The 21560-nt window shown below is 38.7% G+C and overlaps 1 protein-coding gene across 1 annotated transcript in view; it reads right to left on the bottom strand.

Moving 5' to 3' along the window:
* Positions 1 to 21560, bottom strand: part of AGBL4 (AGBL carboxypeptidase 4) — a gene marked incomplete at both ends in the record, with an annotated part of 878788 nt that overhangs the window by 513837 nt on the left and 343391 nt on the right. Inside the window, one exon of the mRNA XM_084210960.1 lies at positions 17060 to 17276. Within this exon, the coding sequence (XP_084067086.1) occupies positions 17060 to 17276 (217 nt within the window). The remainder of the gene's footprint in view (positions 1 to 17059; positions 17277 to 21560) is intronic.

The following is a 21560-nucleotide window of genomic DNA, read 5'->3' as shown; positions in this document are numbered from 1 at the left end:
TCATTTGCAATAGCTCATTGTTCATCACATTCCAAATTTAATGCCGTGCAATTAAAAAAAAAAACTACTCTAAATTTATCTCCAAAGCTTGTGTGCAGCATGTTGGACTTGTGAAATGAAATAGGCATGTGGTAAAACATGTTCCTGTTTTTGCTGATTCTCAGCATAAATGTTTCCTCCCCTCTTATCAGTTGCCTGAACACCAGCATGCTACAATCAACTTCCTGCTAGTTAGTTAAGATTCTTGCCTGCTTGCCTTTCTTCTCTAAATACAGCTCTCTTGTGCTGCTATTGATCAGTGACTGAAGAAAAAAAAAGCAGGATGAAACTCCTTTTTCTTTCCTTTCTTTTTCTGTTATTGATATTTTTTTAAAAGGTCCTTTCATCTCCTCCTCTACCAGGAAAGCATTACTTGATGGAAATACAAGAATAATGAATCTAAAGCTGTTCAACACCAAACTACCTAGAAATGGAAAACATCCCCCTAGAATTGAGCCTCCTGCTTTCCAGTGAAGCAGCACACATGCACTCCAATTACTTTCTCAGTTACAACATCAGTAACTCAAGGAAATTCTGTTTCAGTCAATAGTGCTTCCAGAGATTATATGCCATTGGGAAAAAGGGCAGAATTTGACCCACTTCTTTTTGGTCATAAACAAACCTCAAGGATGGTAGGTAGCACATCAAAATATTAAATATGATTTTATAGTTTAAGATTTATAGCCTCACACTGCTCGTGAAGTCTCTACTTCCAAGCAGTTTATGCTATTAGCAGGAGGGGTTAATTCCAGCAGAACTTCTGAAAGCCACTTCCCACTTCTCTGGTCATCCCTCTGAGCACAGGAGTACCAGAGGTAGCTGAAAACAGAGCAATGTATATTTAGCCTGCAGTGTTATATAACCTGTCTGTTAACAAATGCAAGACACAAAGTAAAGTCATGTAACCCAATTGAAACAGTTCGTTCTGGAGGTTGATTTCCCTTGGGAAACTGAAACATCAAGTAAGAAACTGAACCAGTTAAATATAACCTTTTTAAAGGGCAAAAGAATTCAAAGGTAATCAAGGATTTTTTTTTTCCTCAGAAGGGCATTTATAATTATATTCCACTCTTATTTATAACAACGCTTTTAATGTTGGTACTACAAAGAACTCCACAGAAAGCCAGCTTTGCTTTATATAACAGGATTCAATCTGCACGTGGTTTTTATATGCAAAACATCTTCTACACAAGGTATGAACTGACAAAAGCACATTTCCCTGAAGAAACAAGGAATGTGTTTTCAAAGTGGTTCATGAGCCTTCAGCCACATGCCTTTTGCTAATGTTGTGGGAGACTCGAGAAGAAATCCTTAACTCTTGTTTTGAGAAAATAATGGCAAGTGACTCCATGTGCAAAAACAGCGAGCTCAGAACCTAGTGGTTAATTCCCTTTATTATCCTAGAATAGATTGGTTTGCTTTAATCTACTGATTCCTGAGGAGAAGGAAACAGAGCAATTACCAAAGTGTTTGTTTCAGTTTCTTTCCACTGGTTAGGCAGGTATAAGTTAAGAAGTAGAAATGATGGGGACAAGGTAAAACCTCCTGAAGCAGAAGCACATTTCAAAATTCAGCACCAGAGTGACCAGGTGGTCTGTGATTAATCATTTAAGATCCCAAGTTTCGTGTTCATGTTGTGTTAGGACACAACATCTTGTGTTACGAAAACAACAGTGGGAATTTCAGAGTGGGATCTGGAGGTGCACAAAGCCAATGAGAAGGAAATCTACAACAAAGGGTAGGGATAGGTTTGGGTAGGACCAGCTCTCGCACAGAAGGTCTGCTGGATGCAGTAGAAATGAATTATATAGAAACCTGCTGCTGTGCATGCTTCCATCTTCCACAGAGCCAGCAGATACTCACACAGTCGCACTCTGCAGTCTGTTACCCTTGAACAATAAAAACAATGAAAAGGGCAGAGCCTTCACACAGCCAGAGATGCTCTCAAATTACGCTGCACAGATTAAAAACGTGCAGGAGTTTCCCAGGACGATATAAATTATTGATCCATCTCATTTCTCATGTTGCCCAAATGCTTGTAAGTGTTACTATACAAAAACATCTGTACCAAACTGCCCTAATAAATTTATTCCGCGAAGAAAAAGAAAAGTTAATTTAATCTCAGAATTACATGAGAGACATTCTGTTTGAGTAGCAGCCAGCATGCAGAATCCCAGCATGGATTCCATTGTGCATACCTGCTCAAAGTCTCAGCAGACACACTGAACACCTGCAAGAGCCTGACAGAGGCAATCGTGCTGGTGATTTCTTACCCACAACAGGCAAGCTGTTGATACACTATGAAACCAGTATTAGGAGATGCTTTAGTCAAAATGCTGCAGGTTATTAATCACAGCTCTGGGGTTTCTGACAGGATGTTTTGATAAAATAAATCTATTTTAAGTGACTGTAATGAAATACTAACCGGTTTTTGAAGGGCTTTTAAGATGTTTTTAAGAAGTTTCAGATCAAAGACTCAGTTAATGTAACCTCCATGCATTAAATATTTAGTACTTATTCAGTCACTTGAGCACTCAGGCATCTTGACATTGTAAAAGGAGGAGAGGGAAATTGAGTTTAAGTCAGTTTTACACAGTGGGATTTTTCAGTTTTTATGTTAAAATCCCAGGCATGTAATTTTAATACAAAGGGGTCTATTCTTCTACAACAGTATATGCACCACCCATTAAAAGAATTCTTTGTTCACCTGCATAGATGGGAGAATAAATCCTCTATTGAGTCACTTCAGTAGAAACTGTTGTGCTGGGATTAACATCATGATTGAACATTATTCTGTCTCTGAGCTCTCTGATGGACAAAACCAAATGCACACACTTCTCCTTCCTGAACAAGTAGGCACTTAGAAGGAACACAGAATTTTAACAATAGCAGATTGATTTAAGCGAGTTCTTTTTAGATATTTGGATTATGTGACTATAAGATTTATCCCCTTTCTAGCATCACCAAATTCCAACAGCTGCTCTTTACCATTTCATTTCTTCCAAAAAGTGCTCAGAGGTCTCCAAAACAGATGAGGGAAATAATCCTATTTGGGGACTTATTAAAATAGAGGTCTTAAATTAATAAACTGCAGATAAGTAGGAGCTGTATATCCATTTTGAAAATGCAACACTATATATAAATTTTACAGTTTCTGGAGCACCACCTTTCTTGTGAAAGTTCAGCGAGTGTAGTAGGAACTTGAGGATGACTTCAAGCAGAATGATAACACTCCTGAGTGCATTTCTTGGCTCACTTGCAGAGGATTATAGACAATAAAATATTAAAAATTGCCTTTGAAACGATTGCCAGGACCCACATTAGCATCTATTCTCAGAATCAAGGAACGTATTGTGCATTTCTATCCTGTTTAACAAAAACATGGACACATCCAAGTTCTTTGATTTGCACAGTTGCTCCAAGGCTCTTGTATTTCACATTAATTTGTAATACATAAAGAAAAGAAACAACCTTACCTCAAACACTACCCATATATGGAAAAAAACCCAGCAAATGGTTCTGCACATTTTTCACAGACATTTCCCAAATTTCATCACAAACATTTTCCCAAAATTTACAGTGTGATTGAAGATGTCTGCGCCCTAATTTGAAAGAAGCTAAAACTGACCTCTGAAGTAATGGCAGCAATACATATTCCCAAATCTGGTAAGGCATCATCTTTACATGACCTTATTTGTCATAATTTTCTTCTGAATGTTAAACAAGCACAAAGGCTGTGTGTCACCACAGGCTGAGCTGTGGCACAAAGACAAACAGCCACTGAAAACATCCACATGGATCTCATGGTAACCCCATGATCTCATCTGTTTTTCTCAAAGAATTGTCTAGTTTTCCCCTGCTTTCACTGCTGGCCATGGCTCTGGAGCACCTGTCTTCTCTGCCATCTTAAATTATAGATAAACACATGGTGCAAGAAGGTGCAAGGTGATTTTACAGGATTTTACATTTCTTTGTACATAACTTGAATATTTCTTATGCATGGTTGCCTCTGTGGGCATGCCACTGTGAGAAACTCCCAAACAGTAAATTAAACAAATTAATCCTTGCTCTGCTGAAGAAGAAACTGTGCCAGAACTGTTCTATGCAAAGAAATCCAAACCATAGGTCAATCCTCACCACATAAAGGACATTAAATACTCCAATAATTCTTTCAGTAATTTATCAACAGTCAGAAGGTACCTACAAGGTATTACTGAACAACCATGTCTGTGTTTCTTTTGTGGCTTCTTTGATTGTTTTGAGAGTGGAGACCTCTGTTAAAACCACCTAAACATCCAATGAATCAAGATGATTCCTAAATAATTTAGCTGTGTGAAAATAGATCTCTAAAGATCTCCTGGAATCTTAGAAATTAATTATATCCTCAAAGCAGGAAGCTTAGGAAAAGGCAGAGATAATAATTTGGTTCATTCTGAAACAACAAACAAACCACCAAGATGTAATCTAGGAGAACCTCTATGGTAACGAGGCACAGCTCAGGAGAAGCCAGATTTCAGGTTTGTCCTGCTGCCTCTGTCACTGACACTGCGCTCCAAAGGAAGCAGCTTGGACAGGGGGAGGGTGAGGAGGTTCTGACCGTGCAAGTGCCATGAAAAATGAGAGGAAAAATAGAGGTGGTTTTGATAATAGTAAAAAAAAAAAAAAGAGGCCTTTACCCAGTTCTATAGAAACTGAATGCAGCATTATGAAATACTCAGCTTGACTGTGGCACTTTCAGATGCTCTGTCGATTAAAAATGAAAAAGGAAGAAGAGAAAAAAATGGGAAGGAGAGGCTGTCCAAAATTAGCAACACTAAAACATTAAATATTTCAAATGGTATTGATCAGAAGACAGGAAATGTGAGAATTATCACATTTCCTTATAGAAATTAATGCCATTCAGATAGATTCCAGTTTATTGGTAGTTATGATGTTTCCACTTGTAATGAATATGACCTTTTGAAATCAGGATAGATTCACATGTAATGCCTTGAGATGCAATGAACTTCTGAAAAAAAGCAATCCTGGCTGCATGTTAGCTATTAACAGAATTGTTCCTGGCTTTCAGAATTTGGGATCATTTGAGTAAAAATCAGTTTACACAACTCTGATAGGGTAAAGGTGTCTCCCAGAGAGATTAAACGTGGACTGTCCCTGGAACAAAAACTGTAACATTTACTGCTCATGTTGGCTGCAGCCAGTGGTGCAGATGGGTATTCCCAGCACACAGGAGGTGGTATGAAGCTGCTGTAAGGAATTCTATCCATGATCATTGCTGAAATACATCTGCCACCAGTGCTAAGTGCAGCCAGGGAGATCCAATCCGGAGGTTTACCACCATTATGCAGTCAGCTGTGATCCTTGCCTTATCATCATTATGTGGTTTTTTTTGTTTTAATCAAAGAAGGAATATCTTGAAACACCTTTGTGATTTCCATTAAATTTCTGTGCAATACAATTCCCAGAACAGCCGAATGTGCTGAACTGTCTGTGCACATGGGTTCCCTGTTGTGTTAAAGTCACATCTCCTGTTGACGTTTTCCAATAAATCATGGAGAGTGTGCTGCTGCCAGAGTAAAGGCTATCCTACTTTCTTGCTCATGGAGCAACTTCTGAAGCCAATCAAAGGTGTCTTTTGTGAATCAGTGTTTTAGGGATGTTAATCATCATCAGTCCAAGGTCTTTCTAAACCTCTTGTTGTGATTCAGCACTATTGCATGTAAAGATAAGTTTGTGACTGTATGAAAGAAAAGAGAGCTTATCTGCATTTCAAAAAATACATAGACATAAAAAAGGGTCACTCCCCTAGGTTATCTTAAAAAAGGGACTAAGGACCAATTACTTTGTGGTCCCCATTCTTTCTGAGTAAGTTTTCACATTGAGCATGTCAGGAAATTTGTGCCGTTACACGCAAACACATGAAACTGGGGTGGAAATAATTTCTAGGATCTGGTTTGTTAAAAAATGAACACAGATACAGCTCCTATCAAGGAAAGACAGATGAGAACAGGAAAAGTTTTGGCATGCAGTTCTCATTCACTTCTACCACAAATTTGCTTGGCTGGTACAGGAGATTCTGGAGATGGCTGCCACAGGAACCATCAGTTTACTTTCCTTGGTACCACCTGATGGTTCATACTGACTCTGCAGTACATAGAAGGGGAAGTGGTTGTTGTCCAGGAGCTTTGCAATACATTGATTTTCCCTTTTTTCCTGATTTAACTTTCTAATGAGCAGAGGGAGAACGGCATACATAAATTCATTGCATTACAACATACATAAATTCATTGTAGTTCTAAAGTCCAGATTTCTAAAAGAAGAGTTTGTATTTGCCTATATTTCTCTGGGAAGATGAAAAATCTGAGATTTCAGAGACCACAGTCATTTTGCTCCATTATTGTCATAGCAACAAATGATCTTGAAGCACTGTATGCAACATCTATAGCCATTTGCAGTATAGCTCGAGCTACTAACTTGTTTCTGTTAATGGCTGGCATGAACCAGTCTCTGTAATCTCTGCAATTTAATTGATGAACCACAAAACAAATGGTCATAGTTAATAAAATTATATTTTGCCATCTGTGTCCAGTAATGAGAAAATCTGAATTATAGGAATGAAAAAGAATGAAGTTTTCTTCCAAACAGATCAATGCATCCCACCTCTTTGTCAGCATTAAATTAGATGTTATCTGTTGCTGTGTATTTCCCTCCTTGGTTGCCATGGCTAATGGGAGTTTCAGCCACAATGGACAAGAATTCTGTTTGACCATGGGGAATATAACACCTTTTCCTCTGTTTTCCTATGAGTCTGTGTAGTATGAGTCTACAATCTTATTTGGTCTGAGTGCATCCAAGTCTCACTTATGGGAGGACAATTTTGTGCAGCTCTGCAGTGTTATTTGCTATTACAAAGCCTTATCTATTTCTATAAAAGAAATCTAGAGGATATGTGCAGTTTTATTCCTAAAGCTCTGAAGGATTTCGAAATCAGCTGGAGCTGAGGGCAAATCTGGTGCTGCCACAGTATCTTTGTTGTAAGGAAGATTACAATAGCAGTAAGGTACACCTTTGAAACACATATTCTGTTTTCCTGAGTTCACATTCTGAGCAGTTCGCTCCCTTGAGAGCAAGGACATAAATTGTCTGGGCTCTTCATAAAGAGGCCACTACAATTTAAAGGAAAAACCAAAACAAGAAACAACCCACCCCAAAACCTTTTATAAATTCTCTAGGAACCTCTATATCATTAATTCCCTTAAGAGACAGATGGTCCCCACACAGAAGATAGCAAAGTAATTTATGGTGATAACTTGATTACCTAGACCTTGCCAAAGATTTGGAGCATTTCCTTAAGCTTTAGAGAGGAAGACAGACTAAGGCAAGAAGGAGAGTATATTATATCCACTCACAGAAGACAAAGAAGATGCAATGCTGCTGAGCACCCTGTTGTGTGCAGCAACACTATTCTTGTTCTACACAGTACCTTTCAGATTTTGAAATATTCATTGTTTGGATTAATATCTATGTCTAGGTCTCAGACAAGTCTTGATGGATCTCACTGTATTGCCAAAATACCTCCTCTTTTTTCACCACAGTACCATCAACCTCTGTTTTAGTCATCATCTGTTAATCTATAAAGTGCCCTTAATCAGTCATCTCTGACATTCCTATAAATTTCCCATCAGACATAACACATTACAGGCTATTTTTCATTCTCAGAAGGCAAATAAGAAAAACAGACTTGCGGTTTTGAATCACATAAACTGTGCAAAATAGCAGACCGCATTTCTAGCTCTTTTCCTGAAAACCAAGGCCATAATTTGAGGAGCTCAGTAGCAACAAAAATAGGGCCTGGTTTCCAAACCTCTAAACTTATTTTTGGGGTGTAAATGTCAGAAGTTGGGGCCCAGTTTTGTGCATCAGGAACTTTGAGAAGAGAAGTTTTTTGTGAAGTGAATGTGAAAAGGCGCTGGGAGCGCTTCGGGAACAGCGACGGGCGGCGCTGTCCAGGGTCCTGACAAGGATGGGAGGACTCGATCCTGCCCTGAACTCCAGCTAAATTATCCGGTTGCTATGGCTGACCTCTCAAAATGAACACCAAAGGCTTTCCCACAGGCTGCTTCCAAGCAGTCCAGGTTTCTGCAATAGTCTCCTTTCCCATAAAATGACACTGCAGTCAGAAGAATGTTATGAACCTTAGCTTACTGATATATTTATGCAATATTTTCGAGGCTGTCAGAGCAAAAGTTCAAAAAAAAAAAAAAAAGAAAAGAGTTTTCTTTAAAGACAGGCATGAGATTTTCACTTATTCCATGCTGAGCACAGTGCAGCATTCATACATATGGAAAGACTAGTTAATATTTTAATTTTAAGCAACATAGATGTTTTTAAAAAGGGGGGGGGGAGGAAAAACAAACAACATTTAACAAAAATATGCAGCTGTTACTAATGAATTAAGAAGCTGATTAAAAATAGAATTATGGATATTAATGCATTATTATAAACCACCATAATGTAGGAGAAAAAAAGTATGTATAACAAAATCCTGAAGTTGTCAGATTTTGAGAAAGTAATAGTCGCCTTAAATTTTAACTAATTAGGACTAAGTGCAAAATTGGATGAAATTAATGAGAAATTAAAAATAAATGGGAGGGAAATTATTTCTAAACCAGATTTTTCTTTCATGCATACTCATGAAAACTCCTGAAAAGGATAGAACCTCTCCTGTGTCTTCCTCCATGTCACACATTTATTAGAACATCAGAAAAGGCAGTTCAGAAAAACACACTTTCTGTAGAAAGGCATGTCCACAATTCTAGGGAATTCTGAGTGAAAATATTTGACTGTGGGCCTAAGGCTGGCGCTTTTTTTTTTCCACTGGAAATGTCATGTAACTGGGGCCTTTTCAATCTGTGTTCATTTTCTCAGATTGTTCTCTGCTGCCACAGTATGGTGCTCAGCTGCTGTTTGAAAACATGAAAAAGAGGATCTTTATCAGAGACTGCAGTTCTTTTCATGTACCAATATGACTGGTTGCCATGTAGGATCTCTTTTAAAGAGTATTAAAAAGGCTTTAAGCTGTATCTTATATTTCCTAAGAAGTGAAAAAAACCAGTTTTCAATTAAGTACCTACTGCTTTACATTAAAAAGCTTCTGTCTCCTCATGTTATTTGTATGTCATTTTGTCTTCAAAACAAAGATAAATATTGCTTTCAGTATTTGTGGATAATAGCAGCACTTCAACAGCAACAACATTTTCTACGAAAACATTCTTTTTTTGCTTTTTCCAGGAATACCATGCTCCTCTAAAATAAAATATGTTTGAATGGAAAATGATGTCTTAAAATAAGGATGGTACTGGCCTCCCTTACATGTAAGTTTGATGTGTTTCATCTTTGCACTATTCTTTGATTCAAAAATACTTTGCTAACATTGCAGAAAAGTAAGGGTCATTAAAATCACACTGAAATCATCCACAGATCACAGGCTACACATAATATCTCTCAGCTGTGCTTCCTTGTATGCATTATATTTTCATGAGCCTTACTTCCTCTCTTCAAGTACATATCTTCAAATACTTGGGTCAACAGTAAGGATGCACTCAGCCAGCTGGGGCCACATGAGCTACACTGCCTTGGTCCCTACTATCTTATAATCTGCATCAAAATATGTTCTTATGTCTTTATTTTCTCATTTCTATATGATATCTCCCCAAATCCCTTCTGACATACAGGCAGAAGTCTTCTTAGAGCCAACTTTTAGCTTTCAAGGCTTAAGGACAAAAGAGATAAAGTCTTACTGAACATGTGCATGGCAAGGACAAAGAACTCCAGGATTAGCACAAATCTCTTCTGCAGGAGGCCTCAAATGCAAACCTTACTCATACGCTACTAAAAAAATAAAGATTGCTGAGCATTGGTGGGATTCACTTTATACACAGACATTTAGCATATTTATAGAAAAGTGCAAAAAAGGGGGTTTATTGTTATTTTTTGCCTGTAGTCATGTTTTTATAGTGGTAGTACAAGTTCACAACAAAACATTAGGGCACCAGGCCTAAGTGCTGATTGTTTTGACCTTGGAGCTTAAAGACATTTTACACACATTAAACTTGATGCCATGAATTGTGCCAGTGTCTTGAGCATGTCTATTTAACATATTTAACAAGTTTAAATCTACACTTAAGTGTTTTGCTGGATTGGAGCCACAATGCTCAGTTTACATAAATTATGTGAACAAGATTTTGCCTGAGGTATTTAGAGATTTTAATATATTATACTTACATTCTAGCGCTGGTATAAAGTTAAATCAATAAATAGTTCTTTCTTTGGTTAAATTAAAAGGCATAAATCCAAATCATTTGGACTGAGCAGACTTGGAAATTTTTAAATAAGCCTTCAATCCCAAGCCCTACAGGTAATGTGAGCCAGGCTAACCATCTTCTGGGTCTACAGTCAAAGAATAAAGATTAAAATACTGCTCCATCCAGCCCCACAGATGCATTACACAGTCACCACTCAGGAGATCTAAACAGAAACCAGCTCAAAGACAGCCAAAATCCCAGCAGAGTCAATGCAGTGGAGTGCTACGGGGCAGATGTAGTTAATAGCTCCACGTAGCGCGATTTCCCCTCCGCGCGAGCACGCCCAGCGTCGCTATCAACACGGTAATTATTGCTCAGCGCTCTGCTGCAAAGCAGGGAAAACACATTTCTGCAAATGGAAGTGCAAGAAGACTGAAGGCATTCTAGGGTTTTCTCAGGGCCCTACACAACCTCAAAACACACTCATGTTTTTGCAGGGCAACTCAATAGATTTTAAAACCATGAAAAAGCTTTATGCTGGCGTACACACAGGACCTCAGACCGAGGGGTTTTTATGAGATGATATTAATTGGTTGTGCTGTGTTATTTCCCAAGCACCAACTAAAAAACAGGGATTCTAGTCAGCACTGAACATGGAAAGTAAAAATAGGTTTTTGTGTCTCCAGAAGCTTTGGGTGCAGTAACTAAAAGCAACTCCATAGATCTGAGGTTGAACTCTCTGTGTGGACAAAACTGGTAGGTTTCCCACTGGGAATAAAATCACCCCATGGAGCTTTGTGGCACTCAACCAAGTCAGAGAAAGTGCTGAGGACAGGAATGAGTAAAACCTGCCTTTTACTTGAAATTTGCCATTGCATGAGAAAAGGAGGCAGACCCTGAAATGCCTTCTTGCACCTGGCTGTGAGCACAGCCATTTCAGGACATCTGACTAGATCACTAGTGTTCCCTTTCTGGGATGAAGCCTGGACAAGCAACATATTATTCCAGCATTTCTGGAAATGCAGGAGTACATATTAAGGGATGGAGCATATTAGGGAACACAAAAGACAGAAGGACAAGGAAGACAAGTCCTGGAGCAGGATATGAAGTCATGTGAAATGGCACTGAGGTGGGGATATTGAGTGCATAGAGGAGAACACAACTACCTTGTGCAGTCCTGGTATTTAAAAGACCTCACAGCTATTTTGGATTTGCCCTTCACAACTCAAAGAGATAAGGGGAATGAATAGGAAAGAACAAAGCAGGATAAGTAACATAAGAGCAGAAAACAAATACCACAGCTTCTTTCTTCTAGCTAGCTTAGGAGAGTACAAACTAAATGGAAAGAAAAGGGAAGGTTAGATCTGAGGTAAAGAAAGGGCAAGCCAGATGAAGGACTTTTCTCCAAGTGTGGAGAAAAGGTGAGATGGAGAGTCTGACTTGGAAATGGGAAGAGCCATGAAGCAAAAGGCCAACCTGAAAGCTACAGAAAAGTCCAGTGAAAACTTCAGAAAAGTCACTGACTTTGCAAATGTTTCCCTGAGTGTCTACAAGATGAAAGGGTAAAGCTTGGGACCTGTGCATGAAAACAGTTTGCATAGACTAACTTTGCCACACACAATTTATTTGCTGTCATTTCTTTCAGGAAGTTTTTTCTTTAAAAAATTGATCGTAACATTTTTTTTTTTCTTCAGATGATTTCTTACCTCAATGGGCTTTTTGTGCTCAAAGCTTCTTTTTGGTGAAGTGCTTTTTCCAAGAGGTTTTTTTTTTTATTAAATGGAGAATGGTAGTTATAAAATGTGAGCTGCAAAATAGACTTAAGATTTGAATCCTTCTTCACAATTTAAAATTTTTTAAATCATAGTTAGATAAAGACCAGTTAATGCAAATCCTTCTAGAAATTATTTTACTTTATCAAGCGGTGTTCTTTCTGTAATTTAAGAAATAACCAGCTCATGCATTTAGTAACCTTGCATGATATTAGCTGCAAATTATGGTTTCATTGTTTGTTTTTTTCAGAAACTATATACTGCTGCCAACTTACCAAATAATTTCTTGGTTTTACTGTGAACCCTTGTATATACCCTACAGACAGAAGGCAACATTCAATAGTAACATCATTTCACCTATCCATCCTACTCTGTGAGTCCCACAGGCCAGGTTATCTCCCAGAACTCCCTTTAAATTGTAGCAAAGACATTTTCCTTAAAACTGATGGTATAGAATAGTCCCCTGTAATTTTTCATGTTATTTATATAATTTCCCTGGTAGCACGCTGTGCTATTATATGCTATAAATCATATTTTATTTTGGAAAGAACTGCTGCTGGTGTTATTTTTAGGTCTAAATCTACTTCTGCTGATATCCAATCCAGCTAAGAAAATAGCTGTAGGAACATTTGAAATCTCACATACAGCGTTGGGATGACATCCACATTACGAATGTTTTGGGAACAGCAGCACTACAGGAGTAAAAAATACACCACTGCATAAAGATAATGTGTCCTGAACATATACATAGCTGCACTTTTAAACTACTGAGAAATGAGAAAGGGGATTTACTTTTCCTAAGCACGATTTCTGTGGCCCTTTTCAGGCCAAGTAAATTGCCACAAATTACATTTACATGACATTTCAACCTAGTTACAGTCAAATCCATTGGAAAATACAGTATCTGACACCAACAGGATTTCAGAGGTACATTACATTACACAGAAGCCTGTAACTTCTATTTTTTTTCCAAAGACCAAGAGTATACTTTTCTTTTACAGAGCTGTTATTACATAACCCAGAGTTGAATGCAGAAATGGGAATTTTAACCTTAGAAAAACTGCCTATTTTCTTTGCTTCATGCTTTAAAACCTTCATAACTGAGCAGTTAAAAATGGACCAGTAGAAAACGGCAGAACCGATCAAGAATTTTTACTGGGGTGCGAAGTCATTTAGTCAGTAAATAAAGGAAATTTGATCAACGAAGCGGCAATGTGACATCTGGTGTGCAGTTTCACAGTCTTAGGGCATCGTTCTGCTTCTCTCTGGTACCAGCATGAATCAGGAGTAACACATGTAAATTAAAAGCACACCCCAAAGTGGTGTGGAGTCAGGAGGAAGCGCTCTGTGTTTCAGTCTGAGCCTTTCGGTGTTCCATATCTGATTTAAGAGATGGGCTCGTTTACAGAGCCCTACATTAGACATATTGCCTTCTTGTTTTAAAATATGTGTGTTTAATAATTAATTTAACAGAACTCCATATTCCAGTCTCTGTGTACTCTGCGAGTCCCTTTGAGGCTCATGGTTTGTATGTGCAGTCACAATTCTCCTCAAGGGCAATTTGGAAGCACCATTGCCTAATGGAGTGAAAGGAAGTATCTGGCTCTGATTAATCCTGGTTCTCTTTGGAGTGAGTAATGAAAATAATGCCCAGCCAGTGTCAATTTGTAAAGTGGGCTGTAGGAGTTGAGCCAGGCTGTCCAAAACTCATTTAATTTATTATGCATGTCCGTGGAATAGTGGTGGAGGTACAGGTCCCATCAATTGTCCACACACTTCAAGCACACACAGGCAATTTGAACTACCAGCTTCAAATGACAACACACTCCAAAATTTTGCCAACTCTTAAAAATTGGTTATAATGCTACGCCCATAGATATTGCATGTGAGACTGAATAAGCATCATAAAACAGGTACTGTAAATGCAAAATGTGCCTGTGCTTATATTTTCACAGAAATGTAAAAATTGTTCTAAATTATGTTGTGCTGTGAAATATTGCAAAGTATTTGCTGAGAGGAGAGACACCTCAATAATATGCAAAAAAGGAATTCCACAATTTAAAAAAGTGCTCACAGATTTTGAACTTTCTATCTGTTAGGGCAAACCAAAGAAAATCTGAAGTTATCCAAGGCCAATAACAGCAGAATGAAAATAGCAGTTTAAATGGTACCTGGGTGACCATCTCAGCTCACTTGCAGGAGAGACTATTTCCAAGAGCATTTGGCACATCTAGAATGTGGGATAGCTCTCTGAAGTAAAGAATATAAACATTAAAAGGTCAGAAATAGTACAGCTAAGTTATCCATTTAAATGGGAATGGGAAACTTTGCCATTTGGCTCTGAACCATTTTGTCATTCTCCATCCTAATGACAATTACATGTCCCATACCGATATTTCACTTTCAATTTTCATAGAATTAGGGATAGTATTTCAGGAGTTAACGGAGGCAGAGTACTTTCTTTAGAGAAGATATGAAATTAGATTAGAAATTAGATTGCCTTGAAAACATTATATGCGGCAAAATGTGCACTCAGAAAGCCTTCAGGAGTAGGCATGGCTTCTTGTGACTTGAGTTCTACTTTTCCACAACAAAGAAGGAATAAAAAAACCCCAAACCAAAACAGCTCCAAGGATCTGTGGTGAGATTCTGCCATCTCCAAGAGACACAGCTCAAAACCACCCAATCCAGAAGTGAAATCACAAACACTTCCCCATCCTCCCAGCCACAGACTGCAGCAGGGGGCTGTGAAATTCCCCTGGAATGAGCCCCAGGGGACCAGCAGCTGCGTGGCAGCTGGACAGATGTGCTGCCGCCTTCCCCTTCCATGTTCTCCCTCCTCAGCTGTGCCCAGCATGAGGAACCCGGGGTTTGTCCTCAGATGGCACCTTTAAAATACCTTTCACCATGTGCTGCCAGGGGTATGGTCCCTTGGCCAGGAATAGAGCTTCTGAGGGCCTCTTTATGCCAATCTGATTCCTCTTATCTTACATAAGGGGCCAGGGCAGGGACAGAGCTCTCTTTCTTAGCTCTAAATCTATCCTATATGGCACGCAATTCTCCAAAGTACAGCCAGCTTCTGCTTTTATGGAGCACTGTGCAGTGAAGAATGAAGGATCCTGTTTTTCACCATTTAAAGATGTATGATAGCAACAAAGCTCTATGTTAAAATATTTAACTCGCAGAGAACTTATGGAAATTGTCTATTCAAGCTCAGCAAAGACATTAAATTACCAAGCTGTTCTAGGACAGTTGTGTGTGGAGAAAAGCCAGAAATGCTCTGAGATTGTAATGTTGCTCACAAAGATTACAGCATGAGCCTGATTCAGAAGCTTTTTTATACAGCTTGGGGAGCTGCAAAATGTTACCATATCAATTTCTGCAAAACATACTGTGTGTGTACATATAGATATAAAAGCAGGACTTATACACAGCACATTTCCTGCCACATTTTGAGTGGCATCTGTTTGTTTAGCATGCTGAAATATGAAAAATAATATTCAGCAACTACTGGTAACACAATGTTAACAAGATTTAAGAGTATAGCTCTGTCTGTCAAAATGCAGATAAAAGACAAATCCTTCAATCTCTGTGTTTTAATCAGTCAGATCAGAGGTTTGATGAATATGCAAATGAGACTGTTTATACACTAGTTTCAGAGTGAAAGGAAACAAATTCAGTTTCATTATAGAATTAATGACAGCTCTGTCCTCTAAGATTAATAATTAAAGCCCTACACACATTAAGATGATAGTGCTCTTTCCACCCAGCCTCTGCAGATTTTACTTTTCTATTTTTTAATACCCCTTTTTCTTAAATTGTTTGTCCCCCTAATTGGAATGATTAATAATTAATGCCAGTTCATGGATATGCAATAGTCATCTTTAGAACAAGAACTGTAGTTAACCTACAAAAAGGGTTAAAAAGAAGGGTTACTTCTCTTTTTAATTCTGTTTTTTTACTCTTGTCTGTGAGTTAGTTTTTTCTCCAAGTTTTATGCCACCATAGGAATCTCACTGGCCTGCTTTAATGATGGAAGCCTTTCATTTGTTTCAGTGCAGGGCATACATATGATTTCATTTTGTTGTTCACAATATATGCTGGGTTTCTTTTCAAAGACCCTGCTGCTGGTATCAGCAGCCTTCACAACTTTCTGATTCTGAAAGACACACTACAAGCTTCAACCAAATCAAATCTCAGATAAAAGATTAAGAGTGTGGTACAAGTGCATTATAAAGTCTGAGAAAGCAAAAGCTAAAAAAAAAAAGAAAAGAGATTTGAGCTATTATTTTTTAATCTGATGATTTCTGAGTTGACATGGGAGTGGCTGAGTCATGCTTACCAAATCCCCTGGACAGGCAACATTTCAGAGGGAGATTATAGCAAAGTGAACAGAAGTTCAGCCTTACCATTAACTCTCCTTCCTGCTCCAGAAGAACTATGACACTTCATTTTATGTGGCCATTAGGATCTACACAGAGACCACTAAATCCCTTCTAATTGCAAATGACCAAAGCACGAATTTTTAAGAGAAAATAGCTGGTTTGTGCATGTTTTGCATTATTTTATCAGGAAAAGTTGTCTTCTGGGTCAAAAACCCCATATTTCTTTCTAAGCAAAAAAGCACTTCCAGAAGGACAAATGGTCAGAGTGCTCTAAAAATCACATTTCTTCAATAAAGCTGTTTCATTTCCATCTTTTAATGCCTTTAGAGGTGAACTGATCCTACACTGGAATATAGCATCGCCTTGACTATCTCAAAGGAAATATTTTATGTGAAACTAAATTAGCATCTGCCTATACTTCACCATGCACTTCCTCCTGTGTCATTGATAGCAAGAAAACAAATCTGTGTATGTGTGTGCTTGAGCAAGGACGATGAATGATGCTCAGGAAGCATTTCAGGGTAGACAGACATCCATAAGGAAGCCTGCTGGTACTTACCACGCTGAGCCCCAGCAATTCCCTGCAGAAGTAGTCCATGTTCCTCCTCTGGAGGTTGTCCAGGTAGTGCTGAAGGCGGGTGTAGGTGTAGGGGTAGCAGTAGGCAAACTGGTAAGTGTCATCCTCCCGGTCGAAGCAGAAAGCAAAGGACATGACATAGTTCTTCCTGTGGTCTGGGCAGCGGTAGTAGTACACGTTTTTGGAGGGGATTCTTTGCCTGAAAAACAAAAAACAAACGAAAATGTGTCTGTAATTTAATTTTTACCTCCAAGTTTTATGCCACCATAGGAATCTCGATATTAATTGATGCGTATTGACACGGACATGAGAGATCTGATCTGTGTGAGGTTCAGATTGCCCCAAAGTAAATAAAGTGGAGCAGCTTGAGCAGCTCAGGAGCTGGTGAGGGGATCCCAGAGCCTGTGCAGACCAGGGCTGTGACAGCTCCAGTGCCACTGTCACCACAGGGTGTGCAGCTCTGCCTGGGTGCCCAGGCTGGCAGAGTCACCAGAGCAGGGAGAGCATCACAGATCCAGGGAAAGCCATTCCCACAAAGTGAAAAGGATGCACAGGCTGTCCAAATATCCTCTACTTCACTCCCAGGCTGCTGCAGCCTCACCCCACTCATAACTCACAGACAGGCTCCAGCCAAACCTACCCCCTTTCTTACAGGTTCCTCTCTCCAGCACAGAGGCACAGCTAATGAAGGAATGTCAGCATAATGCAACACTGACAAAACTATTACTGAAATTCAGAACATGTTTTTATGATTATATCATTAATATTCAGGATACATATTACATCTAGCCAATGAATGGAACAAAAGATAAATTCTTGATGTTAAAAAAACAAACAAAAAACAATCTAAAAATCATAGCAGGAAACTTGGAAATAACCAGGTCTTAGAACAGAAAGCAAAGAAGAGTTCATTTGTTGTATTTTTTCCCATTCTAAATCGGACTGCTGCTCTCCTCAACATTTCTGGTTTATCTGATAAGATAGAAATTAATGTCCATGATGGTAAATAATTATAATAAAGACATTTATGTCATTGTTATCAAGGTGGTATCTCTTTGAGGAATAACAAATATCTGCCTGCAGTCTCTCACACAACTCTAATTGTTTTCTTACTTTTCAAGAGAAATAAGTAATATTTCAGAGGTGGGGCAAAAACTCATTCAGTGGATGAGAGATGCTCACTATTTCTGTTTGTATGCTTTGTTCATTTCTTTGGTGGAATTTCCAGCTTCATTCAGACAGGAATAGTCTCCAATCATGCCATGCACTTGTAATTTGATGTAAGTAACTTACCAGTCATGTTTGGCAGCAAAATGCTATGGTCCTGCAGACTTTACCTGATTCAATTATACAGCCTTATAAACAGGTCTCATCTAATGATTGAAGCAGATCTCAGCTAAACTGGGATCATGGTGAGGGAAAAGCATAACAAGATTTGCAGACATAGCACCAGTAATGTGTGTCTTTGTAATCATTCCGAGAAGCTGGTCTGCTGCAGAGCCTCAGTTTTGGCCTCTCATTGCTGATGTGAATTAGAGGACAAAACCCCCTCATTATACACAGGTACATGTTTGCCAATTAGCAGCAGTTAACGAGTCTGACCAGCAAGACTCAGGATCTGCGAAGAGAAACAGAAAGGAATTGAGATCTTCTTGAGAAAGTAAAATAAAGAACCAGTGGTGCAGTTAATTACACTCAGAAAAAGAATTTATCTGCCCTTTTTAATGCCCTGCTTCTTGAACATTCAGGGCCTTAATAACTTACTTCACATCATGACTGAACAGGAGCCAGCTGTGCCCAGGTGGGCAGGAAGGCACCTGGCTTGTCCCAGCAATGGTGTGGCAGCAGGAGCAGGGCACTGTGTCCCCCTGGGCACTCTGGGGCCACCCCTCGAATTTAGATTGGATATTAGGAAATATTTCTTCAATGGAAGGGTTGTCAAGTGTTGGAAGAGGCTGTTAGGGCACGTGGTGGAATCACCACTCCTGGAGGTATTTAAAGGATGTGGAGATGTGGCACCTGGGGACGTGTGTTAGGGGCAGCATTGGCAGTGACAGGATAAATTTGGACTTAATGATGTTAAAGGACTTTTCCAACCTAATGAAATCCATGATTTGATTTTTTTTTTTTTTTTTTTTTTTGCTAAATAAGACATTTGTTCACCACTAAGATCTGGAAATTCTATTTAACAGACGAATATAAAAGACAGAAAAACAAGCCTTTTTTAAAAAGTATCAGTAGGGAAAAAATGCCACCAGCCATCTGCATGCAGCCCTCTTACCTAATGGTTTTCTTCAGTATCTTATCATATTTCTATCATTCTCCCTTACTCTGGAGTGCTATAGGACATCCCTCATTTGATCTCAAATCAAGCAGATGATATGGCAGTGGGTAAATGTATTCCAGCTCCCAGTCCTCAAACCGTAATGCAAGTTTAAACAGTGTGTTGCTGAGTTGTTGAACTTTATTTGTTTCCAAATTAGCATGGGGGAAATAATAAAGGACAAGCCTCACTTTGTGCTATAAAAATTTCATGTAAAATGAGACCAATAGGAGGAAATTCAGGATTTTAGAAAGGCTAATGCTAATTGAAATTCATCTGCTGATAGTTAATGTTTAAATGACACATAGTTCTCCTTGGTTCAATAACTTTCTACTTTTAAGCAAGTTGAAGACAACTTTGTTAATGTATTAAAGGCACTTTTGATATTTCATTCCCTTTCCCCTTCATTATAAAAGCTAAGCATCTGTTTTATTATCCACTTTGACACATCACTTTATGGCTGCATTTGGCTATTATGGCTAATCTTGATGTCTAGGACATCTGGTATTGACATTTCACTATCTGGTGTCTGACACAACAGCAGAAACCATCCTCAGTGCCTAGGTTTAAATTCACCCTCTCGGGGCAAAAAATGCCCAAACTCTTAATTCAAACCATATCTTCCAAAAATAATTATAATAGTACTCCTGTCACTGCTAATCTATTTTTATCTCTCCTAGCACTTTGTCACTGCTAATCTATTTGTGAGTCATACAGAGAAAGAGAGTTAGCATTTAGATACCAACAACACATCTTTACACACAGGAGCTTAATCAGATTGAGATCTTATCAGGGAATTAAAGAAGAAAAGAAAAAAGGGAAAGAAAAGGAAAGAAAAGAGACAAAGTGCTAGATATCACCAACTGAGTTTTTGATAACGAAAAGACATTGCTCAGTTCTTGAATTAACCTTTGTGTCCTAGACACACTATTGTTTACTCTTTCCCTTTTTTGTTCTATGCCTTCTGGAAAAGGACACCCACACACTGTGGCAGCAGCTGCTCCTATTAATTTAAAGCTATTACAAAAATTAAAATTAAACCCAATTACTTTGGCTGGTTTATAGCTGGGGAACGGCTTAGTCTGATTGTTCCCTCTGGTTATGGACAAAAACAATATTCCTACCTACAGGCAGCTGCCAGTGGAATACTAATGCATCTAGGGCCTGGCAGGAACAGATTCAGAATGCAGAGTCTGACTGCATTTCTTACTAAAGAAAAATATCTTATCATGGATCTGCAGAAATGCACCAACTTCTTACTCTGCCAGTCACAACAAAGCTGACTTGTAGTTAGAGGCAGGAAGGCAAAATGATGGTGGAAACCTCAATGCTCTGATTTGTGCCTTTGCATTTCCAGGCAGCTCACACTCAGCAGAGCACCCTGCTAATTGATGCACGACTGCCCGGATGTCTGAGCTCCCGAGTGGTTCTTTAAAGGAGAGCCACCCCCATTGCAGGCACAGCCAAGGAGAACAATGTGCAAACAACTCATTTCCAGTCTGTTTTCTAGATGTGTTTAAAGAGGTGGAGCTTGATATCGTACATCAGCTTGACACAAATTCAGAACTCCCAGTCTTCAAGATAAACACAAAACTTTTTCTGCCCGAGGAGGAAGGAGGCACAGAAATGGAGAGTTTCTCTCTATTTTGATGCTAACAATCTAGTGTCAAAACCTTGAGCCTTTGAGTGCCTTCTCCTGTCTGACAAGGCAGCACACCCAACCCACTGGATTTGTTACTCCAATGTGAGTGTGCATGAGCTTCCCTGTTCCTCTGTTTGCAGCAGGGCAGTCCAGAGCCAGGACATTTGCTCTGTTTCAGTAGCGTGCAGTAGGACCAAATTTGTCAGTGTACAAAAAATAAAAATTAAAATTAAAATTGTTGTCCTTATCCAGTATCAAAAACCTGATGACTTTAGAGACCCCGAGATTTTACTCCTTGGTAAAAGGAGTAAAAACTACAACCGGCAGTAAGGGGTGTAATTCAGAACTTCAAAAACTTTATCCCTACTGTGCATCTAATTTTATATACTCCATACTCTAAACTACAATTTTAACTTCAATTCTAAGAATTTTGACGTTAAAATCAAACTTTTTTTTTTCTGTCATGCTTTTTTTTTTTTTTTTTCTGATACTTTCTGCTTATTTCCAATTGAAAACTG

This window comes from Fringilla coelebs (genome assembly GCF_963513975.1).
Source record: "Fringilla coelebs genome assembly, chromosome: 9".
NCBI classification, from domain to species: Eukaryota; Metazoa; Chordata; class Aves; order Passeriformes; family Fringillidae; genus Fringilla; species Fringilla coelebs.
This window is presented reverse-complemented; position numbering and strand designations above follow the sequence as displayed.